Below are 23,284 nucleotides of genomic sequence, written 5' to 3'. Positions count from 1 at the left end.
ATGTATAGAAAGTCACGTGCTGTGAGTCATGGTAGAGATAAATGAAAACAACCAAAATTAATATACATGTTTTTCACAGAAGATCAAAATCTGACTATTATTGATCACTGAAATTATCATTGTTTAATAAGAAGTAAGAAACAAAAATATTTTATATTACCAAGTTTATAAAAAATGAAATTTTCAAAAACTAATGAAACCAGGAGTGGAGAAGAACACAGAGAGGGGCTGGACAGAAGTTCAACTTTTAAGAGCATTAGCTGCCCTGGCTGAACCCGGTGTGGTTCTCAACAATTACAATCTTTATCTCTAGTTTTATGGGAATCAAATGCCCTCTTCTGGTCTCTTAAGGCACTGAATTCAAATGGTATGCAAATATACATGCAGACAAAATACCCACACATATGAAATAAAGGAAGACAAAGACAAAGAAAAAGAAGCTCTTATACAGATACTTTGCGTTATAAATGGATGGAGCTGTGAATAAAATTTGGCTATCCCTGGTACATTTAAACTTTCATTCCAAACAACTCATTCTTGTTCCTTTGTTCCTTTCAGGAAGGGCACATACATGACCTCTAGTGAAGAACCATTGAGATATGTATTCAAATGACTTCACAGAAGCAACATTTATGACCTCAGAAAAACCTGAAAATAACTACCTTTCATTTACAGGAGAATGCTAAACAATCTGTGTTGTGTCTGCATGATGACAGGTCATTCTAAGACAGTGGACAGTTACTATCCAAATGAGTAAATATGAAAAAATATGATGCTGTTTTTAAAACCTCAGTAAATATAAACAGTATGATAAGAAAATAGTTATATAGTAAAATTCTTAAAAAAATAAAATTAATCAGCATTTTAGAATTTGTAAGCTAGGCCAGGAATGAAGGTATCTGCATCAGATTGAGAGGCAGAAGCGGGTGGATCTCTGAGTTCAAGGACAGCCTGGTCTACATAGAGAGTTCCAGGTCACCCAAGTAGAGAGACAAACTGGAAGATGTGTTTAGGGAAAGGCACGGGTGGCATCTACAGTACTAGTTCTTTCTTTATTCTGTTGTATTTGAAGCCTATGTGTCATGTTCCCACAGTAAGATAGGGAGGCTGCAGTAGAAGTAAAAGGAAGGTCTGTCAGTGATGACAACAGTTGGCAGGCAGCTTGGGATGCAGAGTAGAGGGCAGAGGAGGCTTGGTGACTGCAGGCCAGAAACACTGGAGTAGGAGACACCAGTGAGTACAGGCTGCTGTTCACATGATTTCAGCAGTCACCAAGGAAAGGTGGTTATGAGATGAGGAAAGACAACTTAGAAATATTTATAAAAGAATGAAGTCCAGACTATACTATAAAGACATTAAAGTGTTAAAATAGAAATACAGTTATAGGAAAAATCCAATATTGTTCCAAGGAAAAGACTTCTGGAGAATATTTTAATTAAACAGCAAAAAAAAAAAAAAAAAAAAAAAAAAAGATTTAAAAGGTTTAATGTTTCAAGTAATTATTTCATCTAATTTCTAGAATTTCATTAAGGGTTATTTCTCACTTTTCAATGTCATTTATAACCATTATGATTCTGTTAAAATACCTTCCCAATGTTCTTGCTCATCTTTAACTAACAGGACTTAGAACAGTTTTGCATTTATACACACAGGTTAAGCTGGCATTGGAAAAACTATAGGACTGGGAGTCAACTCAGTCCCTTTTCACATGGGGCAGGCTATACCATCCTGATAATAAAATGTGGAAAATGTTAATAACAAACTGAATTAGTTGTATATCAAAAAGTCCTTGTCTGACTTGATGTGACTGTTCTAATAGGAAAAGCCTGTTCATCTTAAAGTTGCAGAGTCATTCAGCTGAGATTTCCATAAGAATGTCTTGGCTGCTGCAAAAGGTACAACCAACAGTTTGAGAGTCCTCTCTCCATGATAGCAATTTCAGCTCCAGAGAGGTATTGGGGAGGGGATCATATATTTTAATAACAAGTAAAAGTTTAAAAATATCCAGCTGTAAAATTATATACTCAGTAAATTCTTCTATTACTGACACCAAAGGAGAGTTTGAAGACATATTTCATTTCACTTTTTCCTTCTCTAAGATATATTCTTGTTATTTCTATGGCAACATTGATGTAGTAACTAAAACTTTAACTCCTTTTTAGACTACCCGATGGCTTCACGCAGCTTCTTAACCTGACCCAGCTCTACCTGAATGACGCCTTCCTTGAATTTCTTCCAGCTAATTTTGGAAGGTAAGACTAAGAGATATTACCTGTATAATCTCATTTTGTCTCTGCCAAGTGTTTCACCAGTACATTAGTGACAGGGCTAATTACAATTGGGTTTCATTAGTATACAATAAATGTTAATTAAATTTTCTATAATAATTAACATAAAAGTAGGTCTTCACATAATATTATCATAAAATAATTTTAGGTGAGTTAACATTAAGTATAAAAAAATGTCCCAGATAATATGAGCAAATGCAGGAGGCTGTTCATGGCTCTTGTGTTGCAAAATTCTTTCATAGACAAGGAAGCAACGGAGAGCATTGTAATGTGTAGGCAATCTTGACCATCAAAATGCTTTCAGATAGGATAAATCATTAAACATAAAATAAAATAAAAATGTTTTCATTGTCTATGAAAACAAATAGCATCCTTAATATATAAAGTCCTTACAAATGAGCATGAAAACCATGATACTGGGAAGTATGTGGATGGCTGCACAGGCAGCTTATAAGAAAATATAAATAGATAGTGAATACAGGAGAAATGTCTGTCTCTACAAATATCCGATACAATACAAATTAAAATGACAACAAGAGACTTCACTTGCCCTAGCTTCTGAAACAACATACGTAAGTGAGGGTAGTTATACATGCTTAAAGACCTTCAAAAATAGTGATGCTGGAAATGTCCCATGCCATATTTGGATTTTGTGAATCGGTACATTTTTCACTGTTAACAAAATAAAGACTAAGAAATCACATTTCTGTTTAGGAGTTTGGCCGACTCTGCTGTGGTGCTCCATGTGACAGTGCTGTGGAGAAATGGATGATCATGTATGAAATCCTAGATAAAGCTAGGAAGGTATCCTAGCAAAGTATAAAAACTTTATTTTCCAATATAAATACATAAGATAAAAGGCCAAATTTTTAGATGACTTTGATTCTCATGCATATTTTGTTTCAATACCTTCCAAGGTATTTTTTATAGAATATATGTCTCATAAAAACCAAAGTCATTCTGACATTATTATCAACTTTGATTGATCATTTTTAAATTGTAAGAATGATTAATTGGGTGTTATTCAGCACCTGCCTTTTGACAGAGGTGAGGAAGACATCAGGGAGCATGATGAATTCAACTTACACACAGTGATCTCCCTTACAGGCTGTAAATGTCTCAGACTCCTTCACTTCTGTAGATGAAGATATCACACTATCCTAAACTATACACATGAGGGAAATTACAAGTCACAGACTTGTAAATGAGTGTTTTCCCAGCTCCATCTACCCTTGTAGACTAGAATTATCCTTTAGATATCAACTACAGTACAACATGCTTTAATGACACCCTAAGACACTTTTTGTCTTGATTATTTTGTCATTTCTCTTAAAGTAGTTTTAAAATGAGCATAAAATTTATTCCAAGAGGACATATAATATGAATCTTGAGCTACTTTGAATTAGAATTTAAGTTTTGTGTAAGTTGCCAAAATATGCTATTTTTAATAATATGTTTACTCATAATCATTAATAATCTAAGCAGCTTTTCAGCATTCAGTTAGGTGGTTTGACAAAATGTTGCACAAATTGTCTTCCAGCCTGAAACTTTGCATTTTTTTAAAGACAGAGAAGATTTTGCTATACTGTCAATAATAGCACAGCCCCTGGGATGTGAGGTTATCAGATATCTAAGACACTCTCGTGACTGGAGCTTTTGCGCACTGAAGCATGTTATTTAATAAAGAATTAAAGTTAAATTGAGAACTAGAGAGAAGAAAAAGGGAAGAGGCCTAGATAAACACCTAAAAACACATTAAAGGTAGGTGACAGATGAAGTCATTTAAATAGAGTGTCCTTCAAAATTGAGATTTTGGAAAATTCATTGGGTATAGGTTTTACAGTAGCTTTGTGAGAAACAAACTCAAGAATCAGTCTGGCTGTGTACAACAGTGTGTGTTCCTGGTGGCACACTCTTATGTCATCTAGTGTGAGGTGCCCTTCTGGAACACAGTGGTACCCAAGTGACAAGAGAGGTGAAGAAAGCACCCTCTGCTCAGTACTGTCACAGGCAGAAGACCTTCATGTTCCCAGCAAACCTTTTAAAAAAGGGTAAAACATGAACCTCAGAGTCAATAAAGCATGCCACACAGAAGTGCTCCCATTGTGCCTTTAGTGAGGTCACAGAGAGCAAGCACTTAACCACAACTTGGCATATGCTTGGAATTTGTGTTACAAGAATGACATCACTTAAAGTATTCAACCTGAGGATTTAGTGTTATTGATGAAGAAATTAATCTATCATAAAAATAGAATGCTCACATACCTGTCTTCACACCAAACTGAAGCCTCTTACCTGTGTCTGTCTTTCAGGTCTGTCTATGGTCTCTCAATGAAAAGCATTGCTATATCCCAACAAACATAACACCTGAAATTGTTGAAGCTATTCAATAATCTAATGAACACAAACTTATTAAATATAAAAGTAAATATACTTCTATAAAACATTAGAAACTTAGAAGGCTGGGATTCAAATATATGATCAAATATTTTTAGTTTTAGCATTTTGCCATTTGCCAGTCATGATATAAGCCTGCACAACATCAGTTTACATATTTATCTAAAATCTGGCAAAGTTATGCATGGCACATAGGCATACATGCAAGCAAAATAGACATACACATTAAAATAATAAATAAATGTCTGATACCATACTAAAAACAGCTAAATGTTTCTGTATAATTAACTGTAGGGGTTGGTTACTTTGATGTGCAAATGTTTTTTATATAGAAACAGTGACAAGTAATTTTTAAAACTCTTCTCTACAGACTTGTCAAATTGCGAATCTTGGAGTTAAGAGAAAATCACTTGAAAACTCTACCAAAGTAAGTGACAGTGTCTTTTCCAGGTCTTCTATTGTTAAGAAACTGCCTTTTTGATTTTATTATCTCAGGTTGGCCATTTTGAATGAATTCTTTTATACATTCTAACTAAAGACCAAATTCTACTGTAAACTGTAGACTCATATGAACTAGTAGACTTTCTGCTTTGCAAAACAGCTCACTGGCAAAGGCATGCTCTTTAGCCTTGAGTCTGAACCAGCATCTGTGTCATTCGTCAAACCAGAGCCAGTTTCCCCAGCTTCAGCCTTGGACACTTCACACCCACCTCAGGTTAAACTGTGAATTGAGACAGTTTACAGTTGTACATCAAAGCCAGACATTTTAAAAGGGAAGAATGATTTAAATTAAGGCAATTTACAAGTTAAAAAGAAAGAGTTCTATTCACATATTCTTACAAACCATTGCTTCTAGCCAGTCTATTTAAAAGATGGTTTATATAAATATTCAGAATCTACTAAGGCAAGAGCTAATCTTATACAGCTTTGTAAAATGCTTTGTTTTTCTCTGCTTTCCTTCATTCATGTACAATAACAGAATTTGTACTGTACAAGAATAATTGTTTTCCAAGATCAAATGTATTTCCAATGTGTTTCCCCCCCACCTCAGGTAAAATGATGTGTTTTGTCTGGGTGGTGGTTCAATGTATATCTTGTTACTATTATTGCTTTACTCCAGTTCTACAAAAACATCCCAAACTTTCAACAAAGGTCAAATATATTACTCTGCCGAATTAAAACTTAATCTTAATTTCTACTTTTTAAATATATTCCCTCAGGAAATGAGGCTGAATATACTGATAAATTAACTTAAGTGCAATTATGTGTGATGTAATACATGAACATTTCATCACTGCTACACAGTGCATGGATATGATGAGGAGTCCCAACCGTGCTCTGGAATCCACTTAGACAGACACATGGAGAAGCATGTGTATGATTCTTCCTATGTGACAGTTAAAAAGAAAGTTTCAAAAGGGGAGTATGTTCCACAGTACAGCATCCTGTGTGTAAGCAGTATTTTTCCTGGACCAGAATCATAGACAAGTAGAAATGAAGAGAAATGTGTGTTCAGTGTTGGTCTCCTACACAGAAAGCTACTGCCATTGTTTCATCTAGGCAGCTTTTGCTTGTCACCTTGAAAGCCAAAACAGAGCCAGGTGGACCATGAAGCAAGAGGGAAGAGCAGTGATTGCTTACATCTGACTGCATGCATTCAGTTCTGGGAGAATACACTGAGAACCCAGAAGGGACGGGGCAGCCTCCTCATATAAGGACTTCAGTTTAAAACACAAAATAAACTCAATATAGATTGTAAGGATTTTAGTACTTTTGATATAAGTCATAGTATATAAGGTATAATCTAATGTCAATTCATAATACGGACTTCATAGGCAATGAGTAACAGTGCTCGTAATTGATATGTGGGTATTCTGTGGGTTTTCAGAATGCCACATGTATTAAGTAAAGTTAAGATGAACAATGTGCCTGGGCTGTTTGGGAATGTAAAACATTGTCAGAATCTCTTAGAGAAGGATTCTGAGTATCTTTGGTAGACGGCTGTACATGCCACAGCTATAACTTTTATATTGAAGAAACATTTTTAGAACAATTTGCAATTCAGAATGTTTGTTTTATGCTGTGTCAACAAGAATCCAAGAAGAAATATGTAGACAGAGAATGCATGGTGCTTTACTTTAGTTTTGACATCTATGGAATGAAAATTACATAAAGACATTCTGTTGAATAAAGTAAACTGTGTTTCCACATATAGCCAACTATTTGATCACCATCTGGACCTGTAACTTAGAGGTACATGGGAGCTTTGTACATTCCTTTAGTTTGCTTTTTCAATGGAAAAATTAAATGTAGTTTAAAAAAACTATTTTAGTTTGAAAATAACTTCTCAGAGAATTGAGAGCTTGCAGTTTCTTTGAGATACTGGGGAATGTCGGTGGGCCTTTACTTTTTATTTGGTAGGTTAGATGGTTAGTTGGTTGGTTGATTGGTGATTGGTTGGTTGGTTGGTTGGTTGGTTGATCTTATTTTGTCTTGCAGGGTACAAATGCCATGTAAGAAATGCCAAAGTGTATAACAACTGTGATAACATTACTTACATTCCTGTAGTACTGTGATGGGCTTTAGATGTGGGGAACATAGGATCTTTGTCTTGGTTTAAAAATGCAAGCATAGGCAGTCCATCTCCACACAATGACGCCTGTGACTATCTTCTAGGAGTACTAAAGAGTGGCAATAGTTAGGGCTTCAGATATCTGCTTAAAAACTTATTGAAATTTGTCAGGTCAGCTGGATGTGGTTGACAGAAGACACCAAGCATCCGGAAGAAGAGTATAATACAAAGTAAAAACCTTGAGATTCAACAATACCATTTTCCTTATAGCACAATTACTCTGTTAACTGAGTGTTCTGAGTGGTAATCTGAAAGTGTAGAACTAGTCACTCAGGTGAATGTTAGATGTGAAGGGAAACATGCTCTGTTTGCTTTATTTCATTTATGTTTAGTTGCCTGTCTGTTCCTTCCTGTTTCTGTTTTTTTTTATATTGAATATTTTATTTATTTCTACTTCAGATATTATCTCCTTTCCCCATTTCCGCCACACAGAAACCCCCTCCACCTGCTTCTATGAGGGTGTGTCCCCACCCACCCACTCCTACCACCCACCTTTAAATTCCCTCACACTGGGGCCTCAAGCATTCATGAGACCAAGGACCTCCTCTCCCACCTATAGCCAACAAGGTCATCCTTTCCTACACGTACAGGTGGAACCATGGGTCCCTCCATATGTGCTCCCAGGCTGGTGGTTTAGAACAGGGTAGCTCTGCTTGGTTGGTATTGTTGCTCTCCCCATGGAGCCACAAACCCTTTCAGCTCCTTTGGTCTTCTGTTCAGGAACGTTTCCCTGTGCCCAAATATTCAAGGCACTTCCCCACTTACTCTTCTATTAGTTTCAGTGTGTCTGGTTTATGTGAAGGTCCTTTATCCACTTGAACTTGAGCTTTATACAAGGAGATAAGAATGGATGGATTTGCATTCTTCTACGTGTTGACCTCCAATTGAACCAGGACCATTTGTTGAAAATGCTGTCTTCTTTCCATGGTTTTAGCTCCTTTGTCAAAGGTCAAGAGACCATAGGTGTGGGTCTTCAGTTCTATTCCATTGATCTTCTTGCCTGTCTCTGTACCCATTCCATGAAGTTTTTATCACTATTGCTCTGTAGTACATCTTGAGGTCAGGAATGGTGAATTTTTTTTCTGGCTAGGACTTTGAGTACTATATTGAATAGTTAGGAAGAAAGTGGGTACCCTTGTCTACTTCCTGATTTTAGTGATATTGCTTCAAGTTTCTCTCCATTTAGTTTGATGTTGGCTACTGGTTTGCTGTATATTGATTTTACTATGTTTAGGTAGGGGCCTTGAATTCCTGATCTTTCCAGGATTTTTACCATGAAGGGATGTTGAATTTTGTCAAATGCTTTCTCAGCATCTAGTGATATGATCATGTGGTTTTTTTCTTTGAGTTAGTTTATATAGTGTATTACATTGATGGATTTCCATATATCGAACCATCCCTGCATTCCTAGGATAAAACCTACCTGATCATGATGGATGATTGTTTTGATGTGTTCTTGGATTTAGTTATAAGAATTTTATTGAGTATTTTTGCATATTCATAAGTGAGATTGGTCTGAAGTTCTATTTCTTTGTTGGGTCTTTGTGTGGTTTAGGTATGAGTGTAATTGTGGCTTCATAAAACAAATTGGGTAGTTTTCCTTCTGTTTCATTTTTGTGAAATAATTTGAAGATAATTGGTATTAGGTCTTCCTTGAATGTCTAATAGAATTCCGCACTAAAACCATCTGGTCCACGGCTCTTTTTGGTGGTGAAACTGTTAATGATTGCTGCTATTTTAGGGGTTAAGGGACTGTTTAGATGGTGTATCTGCTCCTGATTTGGTACCTGGTGTCTGTTTAGAAAATTGTCTGTTTCATTTGATTTTCCAGTTTTGTTGAGTATAGGCTGGTGTGGTAGGGTCTGATGATTTTTTGAATTTTCTGTTCCTGTTATGTCTTCCTTTTCAGTTCTGATTTTATTAATTTGGATACTGTCTCTCTGCCCTGTGATTAGTGTGGTTAAGGGTTTATCCATCTTGTTTATTTTCTCAAAGAACCAGCTCCTGGTTTAATTGATTCTTTGTATAGTTCTTTTTGTTTCTACTTGGTTGAATTCAGCCCTGGGTTTTGATTATTTTCTGCCATCTACTCCTCTTGGGTGTATTTGCTTCCTTTTGTTCTAGAGCTTTCAGGTGTGTTGTCAAGCTGCTAGTGTATGCTCTTATCAGTTTCTTTTTGTAGGCACTCAGAGCTATAAGTTTTCCTCTTAGCACTGCTTTCATTGTGTCCCATAAGTATTGGTATGATGAGCCTTCATTTTCATTAAATTCTAAAAGGTCTTTAATTTCTTTCTTTATTTCTTCCTTGACCAAGTTATCATTGAATAAAGCATTGTTCAGTTTCCACATGTATGTGGACTTTCTATTGTTTTTGTTATTATTGAAGACCAGCCTTGGTCTGTGGTGATCTGATAGGATGCAAGGGATTATTTCAATCATTTTGTATCTGTTGAGGCCTGTTTCGTGATTAATTATATGGTCTAGTTGGAGAAGGTACCATGAGGTGCTGAGAAAAAGATATATTCTTTTGTTTTAGGATGAAATGTTCTATAGATATCTGTTAAATCCATTTGGGTCATAACTTCTCTTAGTTTCACTGGTTCTCTGTTTAGTTTCTGTCTCCATGATCTGTCCATTTCTAAGAGTGGGGTGTTAAAGTCCCCCACTATTATTGTGTAAGGTGCAATGTGTGCTTTGAGCTTTAGTAAGGTTTCTTTTATGAATGTGGATGCCCTTGAATTTGAAGCTTAGATGTTCAGAATTGAGAGTTCATCTTGGTAGATTTTTCCTTTGACAACTATGAAATGTCTTTCCTTATCTTTTTTTGATAACTTTTGGTTGAAAATCGATTTTATTCAATATTAGAATGGTTACTCCAGCTTGTTTCTTGGGACCATTTGCTTGGAAAATTGTTTTCCAGCCTTTTACTGAGATAGTGTCAGTCTTTGTCACCAAGGTGCATTTCTTGTATGCAGCAAAATTCTAGTTCCTGTTTACATATCCAATCTGTTAGTCTATGTCTTTTTATTGGGGAATTGAGTCCATTGATGTTAAGAGATATTAAAGAAAAATGATTGTTGCTTCCTGTTATTTTTGTAATTAGAGGTAGAATTATGTTTGTGTGGCTATCTTCTTTTGGGTTTATTGGAAGATTACTTTCTTGCTTTTTCTAGGTTGTAGTTTCTCTCCTTGTATTGGAGTTTTCCATCTATTATCCTTTGTAGGGCTGGATTTGTGGAAAGATATTGTGTAAATTTAGTTTTGTCACGAAATATCTTAGTTTCTCCATCTATAGTGATTGACAGTTTTGCTGGGTGTAGTAGTCTGGGCTGGGATTTGTGTTCTCTTAGGGTCTATATAATATCAATCCAGGATCTGCTGGCTTTTATAGTCTCTGGTAAGAAGTCTGGTGTAATTTTTATTGGTCTGCCTTCATATGTTACTTGACCTTTTTCCCTTACTACTTTTAATATTCTTTTTTTGTTTTGTGCATTTGATGTTTTGGTTACTATGTGACGAGAGTAATTTCTTTTCTGGTCTAGTCTATTTGGAATTCTGTAGGCTTCTTGTATGTTTATGGGCATCTCATTTTTTATGTTAGGGAAGTTTTCTTCTATAATTTTGTTGAAGATATTTACTAGCCCTTTAAGTTGGGAATCTTCACTCTCATCTATACCTATTATCCTTAAGTTTGGTCTTTTCATTGTGTTCATTGTGTCCTGGATTTCTTGGATGTTTTGTATTAGGAGCTTTTTACATTTTGCATTTTCTTTGACAGTTGTGTCAATGTTTTCTATGGTACCTTCTGCACATGAGATTCTCTCTTCTATCTCTTGTATTCTGTTGGTGATGTTTGCGTCTATGACTCCTGATCTCTTTCCTAGGTTTTTTATCTCCAGGTTAGTCTCCCTTTGTGATTTCTTTATTGTTTTCATTTCCATTTTTAGATCCTGGATGGTTTTGTTTCATTTCTTTATCTTTTTGGTTGTGTTTTCTTCCAAATCTTTAAAAGATTTTTGTGTTTTCTCTTTAAGGGCTTCTACCTGTTTACCTGTGTTCTCCTGTATTTCTTTAAGGAAGTGATTTATGTCCTTCTTAAAGTCCTCTATCATCATTATAAGAAGTGATTTTAAATCTGAATCCTGCTTTTCCGGTGTGATGGGGTATCCAGGACTTGCTATGGTGGGAGAACTGGGTTCTGGTGATGCCAGGTAACCTTGCTATCTTTTGCTTATGTTCTTGTCCTTGCCTTTTGCCATCTGGATATTTCTTGTGCTACCTGCACTCACTGTCTCTGACTGGAGCCTGTCTTTCTTGTTATCTTGCTTGTGTCAGAACTCCTCAGAGTCCACCTGTCTCTGTGATTCTGTGATCCTGAAATCCTGGGTGAAAGAGCTCCTGGGACTCAGGCTGCCTCTAGAATCCTGAAATCCTATAATCCTGGTTGTGTTAGAGGTCCTAAGAATCCAGCTTCCTCAACTGCTCTGAGTGCAGCATACCCTTCAATGCTCTGAGTACAGTGGTTCCCCTAGTATGTCTCAGGATATGGTATCTTCACTGGAGCAGACCAGCTAGGATTCTGCCTCAGCAACAAGGACCAAGCAGGGGGTGGGAAGGGGAGTGGTATTCAAGAGGGCTGGGTGTTAGTGGGTGATGAGTCCTGAGTGAGCTTCCAGCTGAGCTCTGGGTTGTGGGATAGGGCTCTTACCCACTGCTCTGAGTACAGTGGTTCCTCTAGGATGGGTCAGGATATGGTGTCTTCAAGGGAGCAGACCAGCTAGGAGCCCTGTTTCTGTTTTATGAGCAGCTGGATGTCAGAATTGAAAGGGTGGTTCCTAGCTGGTTCATCTCAGAAGATGAGACTCCCAACTGTTGACAGGGCTGCAGCTGCCTAAAGCACTCTGTCTGGAATATGCTTCTGTGCTTTCTAAGGAGCTGGCTATGGAGGAGAGTCTTTGGTCTTATGTATATAAGGCTTCTTACTCTCAAATTGTAATTAGTGTTCCTCAGAACTGGTGAGAAATGGGTAGAAGTGACTAGGGAGAATAGAAGAAGGGGGTAGGGGAAACTAGTAATGGAGGGTTTGTTACATAAACTAGTAATGGAGGGTCTGTTTGCAGTTTGTATGATTACGTTCCTTAAATATGGCTACTGCTATTAAGTGATTTTCCCATTGCAAACTGAGTTTCAAAAAACACTCTGTTCTTTTTATATATGAATACCTAGCAGCCCATAAACATACACATATACACACATATGTGTGCACACTCACATATACACACACATGATACACACATGTACATGCATAGACATGCACACACAAACACATGCATACATATACAACATACACATATACATAGATAGACACACATACAAACACATGTACTCCAATGGTGCTGACACATTATATCTCGAGTGGACACATTGAACAAAATGAGTCACTGTGACCGATTTTAGACACTTAACAGATCTACCATTCTACATATGGAAGAATGTCCTTTTTAAAGTCTGAATAAGACTGTTGTCATATGTGCACAGCAGTTTGTCATTATTCACTCTCTTGTTACTGAACACCTGAGTTGTTTTCATGCTGAGGCATTGTGGATTTCCATTCCATTCAATCAACATTGTCAATGTTGATGCAGTCAATATAGGAGTTCACTTATCACTGTGAGGTCTTCATTTTGATTCTTTTGACATGTTCAAAAGTAGATTTGCTTGTCATATGATAAATCTATCTTTTTCATTTCCTGACAAAACTGTGTCATATTTTGTCATACTGATTTCTATAGTGACAATTCCATTCTACATCCTACCAGAAAGAACATTAAATCTTACTCTAAAAGTTATTTTTAAAGATAATGTCTAAGGATAAAAGCATGATCAATACAGAGGAAGTTACCAATTTTGTTTATGAAAACTTATGGACACAGGGATCAAGAGGACAGTTTACATGTATAAACTAAGATGCCTGAGTATAAAACGCCGCTGTGTTTCTATTGAAAAGAAGCTGTATATTTGTGCTATGTACATGTTATATATTTTACATATAAACAGTGTCTATATTCATAATTATCACTCAAAATTCTAAAGTGCTCATTTACAAGTAACATGTTGCTCCTTAAAGTCCATAGAATGATTTATTACAGCTGCATTTTAGGTTTCAAATGAATGACTTTATACAGTATTCAGCAAAGCAAAAATAAAAGAACAAATGACAGGCAGCAGGCAGACAGAAGCAGCAGACAGAAACAGCAGACAGCAGAATGCTATCAAATTAAGCACTTATGACATCCAGTGGAAATACAGAGAGAGAAAGCAAAGCTAATATATTCAAACCAGACACTTATAGCATCCCACAGAAATCAACAGAGGAACAAGTTTTCTCTATCGATGAGCTTCCTCTTTCCCCTTCCCAGTGCCAGAGTTTGTAACCTGGCTGCTCTCAAGGGTGCCATGTTTTTAACTGAGCTATTTCCTGTTCTCCCTTATGCCTGTCACAGAAGTAAGGAGGCAACCAGCCCCAGGATGGGATGTTTGGGTGGATTCTTGAAATAAACATGCTTGAATCTGAGACGAGGATGGCCTCCTCACCCCAAGTGTTTTTTCAACAAGTTTATGTAGCATATGAGAATTCACTAACATAATGTATATTATATGTACTTAAGTTTCATAGAAGATCTTCCATTCTTCTTTACTAAGGCTAGTCCACTGACAGATTTGCCTGGAGTACCATGTACGGGCCATGTTCTCCCTCTCTTTATTCTCTATTTTGATACAGACTATCAATGTCAACACAGTGAAAAAATAGAAAGCTCAGAAGCAAGTATCCATTTTGATCTGGGCAGTATGACCACAGCCTTTTCTCCTCTCTGATCAGTGTGTTGTTGATGTTTGGTACTCAACCTCCATTTCAGTGAAATACTTTGATGGGTTTTCTAGTGCTTTACAGCACACACACACAAAAATGCCTTTGTAAGGCACAGCTTCCTGAATGGCTTCTTGGTGTTTCTATCAATTCTGATTTTCTAATTATTTTCTATCTGTAATTTATAGTCAGATATTTGAGTTTTATAATCATATTAGCTCAAATTCCTATAAATCTCCAATGCAGCATTCTGGGTATTCTTTATGGGACAGGCATAGTGACAAGTTAGCTTCCCAAGGGAAACCATGTCAGTTCCTCTGGCCTTAAAGAGCAGCACGTTTTGTCACCTGGTGGTTGACATTCTGCACATAACAATAAATAGCTCATAAACTATAATGTATATAAGTGTATAATTTTAGGTTATCCTCTAAAACATAAAACATGAACTCTCCATAGGCTCATGGAAAGAAAGACCATGAGCTATTACATGAACTAGTTTGTATTTCTTCTTGACCTTCCTGGTGTAATTAAGATTTGAGACTACTAAGAGGATGGTAGGAAGCATGTAGAAGCAGAAAGCAGATAACTCCTGAGAATCTAAATTGTTCTGTGCTTTGGGCTCCAGTAAATAACTGCTCTGAGCCCCACTCCTTTCATTTGCCATGAGATGAAAGCTGCAGGATAATAAAATCATGAGGCTTAGTTATCATCGCAGAGAGTGATTAGTCTGAACCCTGAGAAGAGCAGATGTGTGTGAGTGGCCAATTGCTTTATAGCCAAACAGCCTGGATTTGTAGTCAGACCCTCACGGCTTGCTTGAGTTTTTAACCTTCTCTGAACCAGATCATTCTTTTTTTTTTTTTTTTTTCTTTTTTTTTTTCTTTTTTTTTTTTTTTCAGATTTAACACACTCTTTCTTATTTTTAAATTTATTTATTTATTTATTTATTTATTGAATATTTTCTTTATTTACATTTCAAATGTTATCCCCTTTCCCAGTTCCCCACCCCCAGGAAACCCCCATCCCATCACCCCTTTCCCTGCTTCTATGAGGGTGTTCTCCCACCTAACCAACAAATCCTGCCTCCACGCCTAGAATTCCCCTAAAGTGGGGCATCAAGCCTTCACGGGACCAAGGGCTCTCCTCCCATTGATGAGGGACAAGGCCATCCTCTACTACAAATTCAACTGGAGCCATGCATCCCTCCATATGTACTCTTTGGTTGGTAGTTTAGTCCCTGGGAGCTTGGGGGGGGGGGGGTAGTAGTTGGTTAATATTATTGTTCTTCCTATGGAGTTGCAAACCCTTTCAGTTCCTTTATTCCTTTCTCTAACTCCTCCACTGGGGACTCCATTGGAGACTTCCTGCTCAGTCCAATGGTGGGCTGCTAGCATCTGCCTCTGTATTTGTCAGGCTCTGGCAGAGTCTCTCAGGCGACAGCTATATCAGGCTCCTGTCAGCACGCACTTCTTGGCATCCACAATAGTGTCTGTGTTTGGTGACTGTATATGGGATGGATCCCCAGTGGGGCAGTCTTTTGATGGCCTCAAGAACCTCCACATAGAACTAGATCATTCTTAATTTGAGGAGGATTTGGTATCATTACCTCTTTAAATCTGAAAATATTGAATAGTTGCTGATGCAAATAATACTTGCAAAATTTATAGTTAAAAATTTTATAGTAGTTCATAATATTTAGCTGAGCTAAAAATACTATGAGTTACATGATTTTTTTATTTTATCTTTTAAAAAAACTATCACAAAGGGTTTGATTTAATTTTTGTTTTTTATAAGAAAAATCTTAATAAAATATAGTAATAAAAGATGAAATAACTTCTTTGTAACAATATTTAAGAATTTGCAGTCTCTCCTAAATAAAATATTTTTTAAGTTTAGGTATCAAATTATTAAATTTTAAAGATTAACTTTTTTCATTTTTAGCTTGGTGGTTTCTTTGACTAAATATTGAACTTAAGTAGTAATGACCATGATAAAACTAACAAATCATTCAATATCCGAAAATACGTGTAACCAAAGTCTGTGTCTTTGCTCTCAAACCTACTCTCTACAGACAGGAAAACTCAGGTCAATGTGATGCTCTACCTCCTCCTTCTTGGCTTCGGGATAAATGGAATGTCTGTAACAGCATGCTGTGTACCACACAGTAGCATCACGTTGTTCTCGGCATTCTGGGTCAGGAACAGACACAGAGAACCTGCATGCTGGTTCTGTCCCCGTGCTCTCAGATGATAACCCCATGTTAAGAATCTCCTTGTCTTCACTGAAACCTGAGCTCAAATACAGTATCCTTTCCAGATCAGGACCAAAACCATCGTCTTCACCTCTGCATCCTACACAGAGCACCACCAACCTTGGAAGTGAGAACTCACATGCTTTCCCTACATGTCCACATCAGTTTCTGTCACCCATGAGCACCTTCCCTTCTCCTTGTTGCCTCCTCAAGCTCCCACACACTGCCCTCTGCCTCTAGCATTCCCATCCTCATCACCTGTACCATTGCAATCTGTCTCTCTATTGTTTCCAGAACTTTCTTTCTAAAATATATCATGACATATATCAATTTGGAATTTCACCAACTTTCAGAAGAAAGCCGTGCTGAGGTCCTTCTTAGCTGTTCTGCATGTGCAGATTCATTAGCTTCTAACACTTTCTTGATGATACAAAGATACCTTGTGTATTAAGTTAATGCAGCTTTCTATCACTGAGAACCTCTCTTAACACATCCCTTTTTTTTGTCTGAAAAACTCAAAAACATCCTTCAACTGTCATATTGCTTTGTCATAAATTTTAATCATAAATTCTGTAACCAGGTTGGAAATTTATACTAGATGTGTTTTAAAGCAAAGTTCCCACTTTAAAAAAACTGATCTTACTGTAGTTATATTTAGAGAACTAGTTTGCTCAGTTTATGAAGGTTTCATTGTCCTGGTTATATCATCTGATGCTCTGGCCCTATAGCTCCTTGCAAGTGAGTGTCATTTTTTTTTCAACTGTTTCTTCTAGCAAGCTGGGAAAGTGGTCTCTCTGGGTCCTCCCAAGACACAGAAAAAAAAAAGAGATGGATTTTTTTCAGATCTGTTTTCCTTAATGTTTACAAGAGTCCTGTTGCCCATTCTTTGGTTTGTACTTGTAACAAGGATTCTTCATGATTAAACAACATATAGCTACCTGTTTGTGGTACCCAGCAAGCTCAATAAAAGGCAGTAAAAGGCACAGTATTCCCAACCCTTGGCAAATCCTCCATTCTTTCACTCAAATCAAGATTATTTCAGGTATTACCATATGCAATACACATTTTTAAAAATCCTTACTTTCGCTAAACATATTAAGAAAATATTTCTAAATTCCCATTGTTTAACACAACTTATATGACATTTAAGATCAGAGCTGAGAATCATTTAAAATAAAAATTCACATAAGATTCTAATTCCATGACTTTAGTTTCTCTAAACTACATTTTCTATTTCCTTTTGGTGGAATAAGATTTTATTTTGTCCTATTACAGCCTTAAGACATTGTGGAATTTTTATTTGTCAAATCACTTACTCTATTGTCTATTTTATTCAAAATAAAACAAATATTTGGTTTTTAAAATTTACTTTGAAAGGTTTAAGTCTTTTCTATTTCTTTCTCTTTAATTTCAAACTTTATTTATATCCTTAATAGGACTTCTTTTCACATTTACCATTTAATGACAATCTTTTCTAGCTATAAAATAAATCATCTGTAATGTTATGGACAGGATTAAAAATGGAGTTAATTTGATTGAAAAGCTATAACTCATATCAACCATTAGCTTTTGGATTTATATACATTTTAAAAGATGAAATATAATAATGCATCTTGGCATGTGGATTGATTAAAAAGCAACAATTGTAATGTCTTGGAAATGTTCAGGGGCACTCATAATTTAATTGCACTAAAATATTGTTAAGGATACTTTTCGGCTACTGCATTTTGCAATACACTTCTAAATTAAACATCTCTAATAGCAAACGTTTCATTCTGCTTAAGTGTTTTATGCAATTTCAAAAAAATGGAATCACAATTCTTACACAGACAATGTTAAAAGGCACATCTTGAATTATTATATCCATTTAAATAGATGTACATTTTAAAATACATATTTGATTTATAAAAAGAAGTTCTGATGCCTACATTCTATTTAAGAGAAAATGGATAAAAAAAAAAAAAAAAAAAAAAAAAAAAAAAAAAAAAAAAAAAAAAACCTTGCTTTTCCACAGCTCATAAAGCACCATCAAAACCTATATGTGATCACTGCTCACAGCACTATCAAAACCTGATGTGACTTTTAAGACCATAAGCCTGTTTTCTCCCACAGTTAGCCTTGAACTCTCAGAAAAGAGCCTATAGGCTGTTTTTTTCCCATGCATCCTAATAAATTCTCACTTTATATAAAAAGGACATCTATTAAAAATAGCTATAGTAGCTCATATACTTGATATAAGTTAGATTCTCTTCTATGAAAGATATAACACTGGGAAGTAGAAGTCGCTGCACTTCAGTGACTTTTAACTGTGGTGTAGGGAAGCAGACAACAAAATATGACCACCTAAGAAATATACATGGATGCTCTGAAGAAATTCGAAGAATATCAGAGAAATTTGGTTTCTGTGGGTTTAGAGAAAGCCCAGCAAAAAGAAACTTCTGTTTCAATTTTAGATAAACTGCTCATGGGAGACACCTTTGTAAGGAGGTAGCTTGTGTTTTGAGATGAGAATGTGAAAGAATCTAGAGAAGAAAAGTCATGGAGAACAGTAAATGTGAAGCTTGAGACACTTATACAGCATAAACTGGATGTATCTGAAGAGAAAGCCAGAGCGCTTTAAGTTCAGTGAGCTTGGGTGAGGAGGTCTAAGAATAGAGGCAAGCACTGTGTAGAGCAAAATTATGAGAATTTTGTGAGCTGTGTTTCAGAATTAGGATGCATGCTGTTCCTAACAAGCCACTGAGGCTTTCAGTAAGAGAAATCTGTGGCAGAATGTAAGACCTACCAGGACAAGCCAGCTGTTCTCTAGAGTCATGCAAAACTGACTGAAAGAGAGATGCCATCGGTAAACCACTGGGGCAGAGAATGTTTGAAAATTGTCACTGCAGGTAAGGCAGTAGCTTTGGAGATGGTAAGCAGGAAGAATTGGGAGCCATGCTGGAATCAGAGGCAGTTTGACAAACAGAATATCCTAAAAGGGAAAAACAGAAATTAGAGAGCTTCCCTTGAGTTCATGTTTGACATGCTTCAGGGGAAGTTTCTGGATATGGAGAAAACTAGAAGAGAAGCAGGTGGAGAGAAGCAGGGTTTTGTGAGGTTGGCAAGATGATCAAGCATAGGCAATTGCAAACAGCATCTGCTCAAGGAAGAAGAAATGCAAACCTAAACATCATCAGCACATAGTGAAAATTTAAAATTAAGGCACTCATTGAAGTTGTCAAAGGGGGAAGCACATGATGAGACCCAGAACTGAGCTTGGAACACATCATTATTTATTGTTTGGGCACTGAAGAGTAGTTCAAAAGAAAAAAAAAAAAAACAGCTTGTAGGGAATGCAACCAAAATCTAGAAAAAGACAAGTGAGAGGAGTTAACTGTACCCTTCGCTGACAAGAAGTCAAGTAAGACAGGAAGAGAAAGCTAAAGTGAGGTGGGTCATCAATAGATCAATAGGAGCTATTTCAGGAATGCAGTGTGATCAGCTCATCAGAGTGGTTGGAAAGTACAGATTAGCAGAAAGCAAGTACAGAGAGTTCCTTAGGCTTAACTGCAAAACCAAGCCACAAGGTGTAAGTAACCAGACAAGGACAGTCTCATAGAAACTGTTGGATTAATGTGTCCTTACAACCTAGTAGGAATGGTCCTGCAGAAAGGAAAAAAAGAATGCAGGAGAAAATTAAGGTGGTTGTAAGAACAGAAGCTTGAAGAATGAAAGGAATTGGACACAATATAAATGAGGGAATGGTATAAATATATCCCCCAAGAAGTCCGAAAACTGTACATGGAAGAACTGTAAAATTTTCATTCATTCATTCATTCATTCATTCATTCATTTTCTTTCTTTCCACATTGGAGGCAAATGTTCCCAAAGAACATTTGCTACATGAAAGCAGGTGCCAGTGCCATAACCTAAAGTAAGTACCTCAGTGCATCTGGTTACACCAAGCAGCTGGGCACCTGGCCAACGCTTAAGTTTTTAAAGACAGTAAGTTAATAGGAAGCTAAGTGCATTAAACAATCTGTCTACCACAAAAGATTTTTGGTCACTGACAACTTAATAATTCAAATATAATTTACATTCTCTTTATCTTACATCATTGACAGCCACTACCCGGGCTTTAGGGAGAGCATACCAGATGTTCAGTTTTGTTGATAATTTTTGTTTTCAAATGTGTTGGCAATGTCATCACATGGCTTAACTACTGAACCTGAGTAGTGCATAGACTTGTTTATCTTAGGTTAGTCATTCTAGTATGTTCTCAATTTCAATGATGAAAATAAGTATCAAGTTTTAGTAGATTCTGAGATTAAACTTCATTATAAAATATTTGGTGGAACATATTCCAAAATGTGAGTTTCTGTGACACTGTGAAATTCAAATGTGTCTGAAAGAAAGACACGGCCAAGCAGGAAAGGGCACTGTGAGGCCATGTGGCCTCTTCTAGATGACCAAACACTTACTTAGGAAACACACCAGTTCAAGTACTTTGGATCAGAAAACCCATAATACAACTGTAAATAGCTGCTGAAACCTTTTCCAGAAGTTTCTATAGCTTGTTAAAATGTCATGCTGGGAATGCTGTAGCCTTTAAGTGAGTCATGGTCTGAATGCTATGCTGTAAGCCTGATAAAACTGATGAGGATTCAGGGTCTAATCTAAAACCGTAGAAGAAGCCACAGTTGGATGACATTCTGCTGGCTAGTGTTCTCAATAAAAATCAGTCCCTCCATTTTTTTCTCTTTATGTATAGTAACTGGCAGAACTATTTTTATTGGCAGTAAGTTTTCAGGCTGCTGTAGAAACATTTTAAAAGATTCTGTTCCAGATGAGGAAAACACAGTATCAACACATAGTGCTGAGCATGGATGAGAAATATGAACCCAGATGATCCCTGGATTCTGTAGTGGTACCAAGAAATCTGAAGCCCTTAGTGCACATCAGTAATCTACATGTTTAAAACTGTTAATCAAATATAACAGCTCATACTCAACATCAGTTTATAAAGTTACCTCCTTATAAACTATGGCAGATATCCCACTCAAAATAAATAGTAAGAAAATCTTAGGCTAGAACAAAGAAGTAACTTCAGGCAGGAATATAAATCTTAGGCTAGAACAAAGAAGTAGGCTTCAGGCATGAAAATGATTTTGGGGTAGGACAGGGAAGTAGGCTCAGATATTTTTGTCTTCCTGATAAACCCTTAGAAATAGTGATCACAGGAATGATCATCAAAATTTGTTCATTCCTTTGCTTGTTCCTTGACTATTTGCATCTTTTTTATTGCTAGTCCCTCAACCTAGAACTGACCTTAATACTTGCATGTAATTAAAATGGTATAAAAGCAAAAAGAAGGAGGAAGGATGGGATAGGGGGGGGGTTATGGGGGGATGGGGGGAGGGAATAACATCTAAAATGTAAATAAATAAAAGAAAAAATAAAAGAAAAATATCAGCACCCTTCTGGTTTTTAACCATGGTATATTGGATCCTTGAATATAATGGTAACAAAGATAACTCTCCTAAAATGTCCTGTTTATTTGTTTTAATCACAACTTACCATTTGTAACTTTGGATGGAAAGACATACTGACTTTTGCTCTGGGATGACTGAACAAGAAAGATGAAACAAGGATCTGAATTTTTAGTATATCATAAGCTATTTTTAAAACAAATTTCTTTGAAGTAACCTGTTGCAGTAGGGACACATACATCTTTACAATCTCATAAAGAATGAAGTTGTTGTTTTAAGAGTATTTATTTAAAAAATAAGTATTTGTTTTGAACAAAACAACTGTTAGATTCACTGTGTAAGTAATTTAACAGCAAAATAAAAATATTCTGTTAAAATCCAATATAAATTTGAAAAGTGTACAAGTAGGGTTTTAATAAAAAAAAAAAAAAACTTTCATCTTTTTTTATGTTGCTAAAAACTTAAATTGTTTCCTAAACCAGACTCCAGTTCCCTGAGAACCACAACAATGTGAAAGAGCATGTACATTACAATGGAGTAAGCATGAATTTGGGTACTGTCCAGGCCTAAGGGCCATCACCCACCCTCTCTAACTCATTTGCAAGCAGTCTACGTAGTTAAACATTTTATTAGTACAATGCGTACACTTCCCCAATATTTTCTCATGCTGTTTGATGTCTAGTAAATGAAAGTGATTACTATGTTTGCTTCAGTAGAGAACAAAAAGAAGCCAAGAGAAACTTCTCAGAAATCTGACACTAGTTTTCTGTGCTCTAGATAATAATGGATGCAGAATGAATGAACGGCCCAGGCCATTCTTGCATCTTCAGACTAGTAGGTCTCTGTTGGCACTCTCTCCCTCATGCCTGGCATCCTTCAAGTTGGAAACTCTGACCAAGTCTCTGATTCTGATTTTTCCTCTGTCCTTCATAGTGTCGGTTACAGTGAATCCAGATAACATCTGCTCAGAAAGCAGAGGGATGATATTAGAATCAGTTCTTGCCTCTAAACCATGAGTCAGACACATATGGCTGGATTGCTTGAGTCTCAAGGACCCGTTTTTATCTACTAAGTTGGCTGCGCTCTGATTCTAAGGAAGAATCTTTGGAATCTTTTCATGCTACTCTTCTCAGGGACCTCCAGAATGCTTGGAACGTTGCTGGTTACATAGTGATGAAAGATTACTCAGCAGAAAGCTGTAACAACTGTAAACATGTCAGCACAGTGTCAGAAAACCTATGTATGCAAGGCAGATATTGATAGGTCTGAGAGGAGATAGTGATGATGATAAGGTGTGTGTGTGTGTGTGTGTGTGTGTGTGTGTGTGTGTGTGTGTATAATTGATCCCAAGTAACTGACTAAAAATGAATGCCACTGTTT

General features: G+C 36.5%; 1 protein-coding gene across 5 annotated transcripts in view; it reads left to right on the top strand.

Moving 5' to 3' along the window:
- Positions 1-23,284, top strand: part of Lrrc7 (leucine rich repeat containing 7) — a 435,124-nt gene that overhangs the window by 240,546 nt on the left and 171,294 nt on the right. For all 5 annotated transcript variants that reach the window (XM_076933445.1, XM_076933443.1, XM_076933446.1 and 2 more), the window contains exons 6-7: positions 2,163-2,252; positions 5,056-5,112. In XM_076933445.1, the coding sequence (XP_076789560.1) occupies positions 2,163-2,252; positions 5,056-5,112 (147 nt within the window). The remainder of the gene's footprint in view (positions 1-2,162; positions 2,253-5,055; positions 5,113-23,284) is intronic.

This window comes from Arvicanthis niloticus, chromosome 4 (genome assembly GCF_011762505.2).
Source record: "Arvicanthis niloticus isolate mArvNil1 chromosome 4, mArvNil1.pat.X, whole genome shotgun sequence".
NCBI lineage: Eukaryota > Metazoa > Chordata > Mammalia > Rodentia > Muridae > Arvicanthis > Arvicanthis niloticus.
This window is presented reverse-complemented; position numbering and strand designations above follow the sequence as displayed.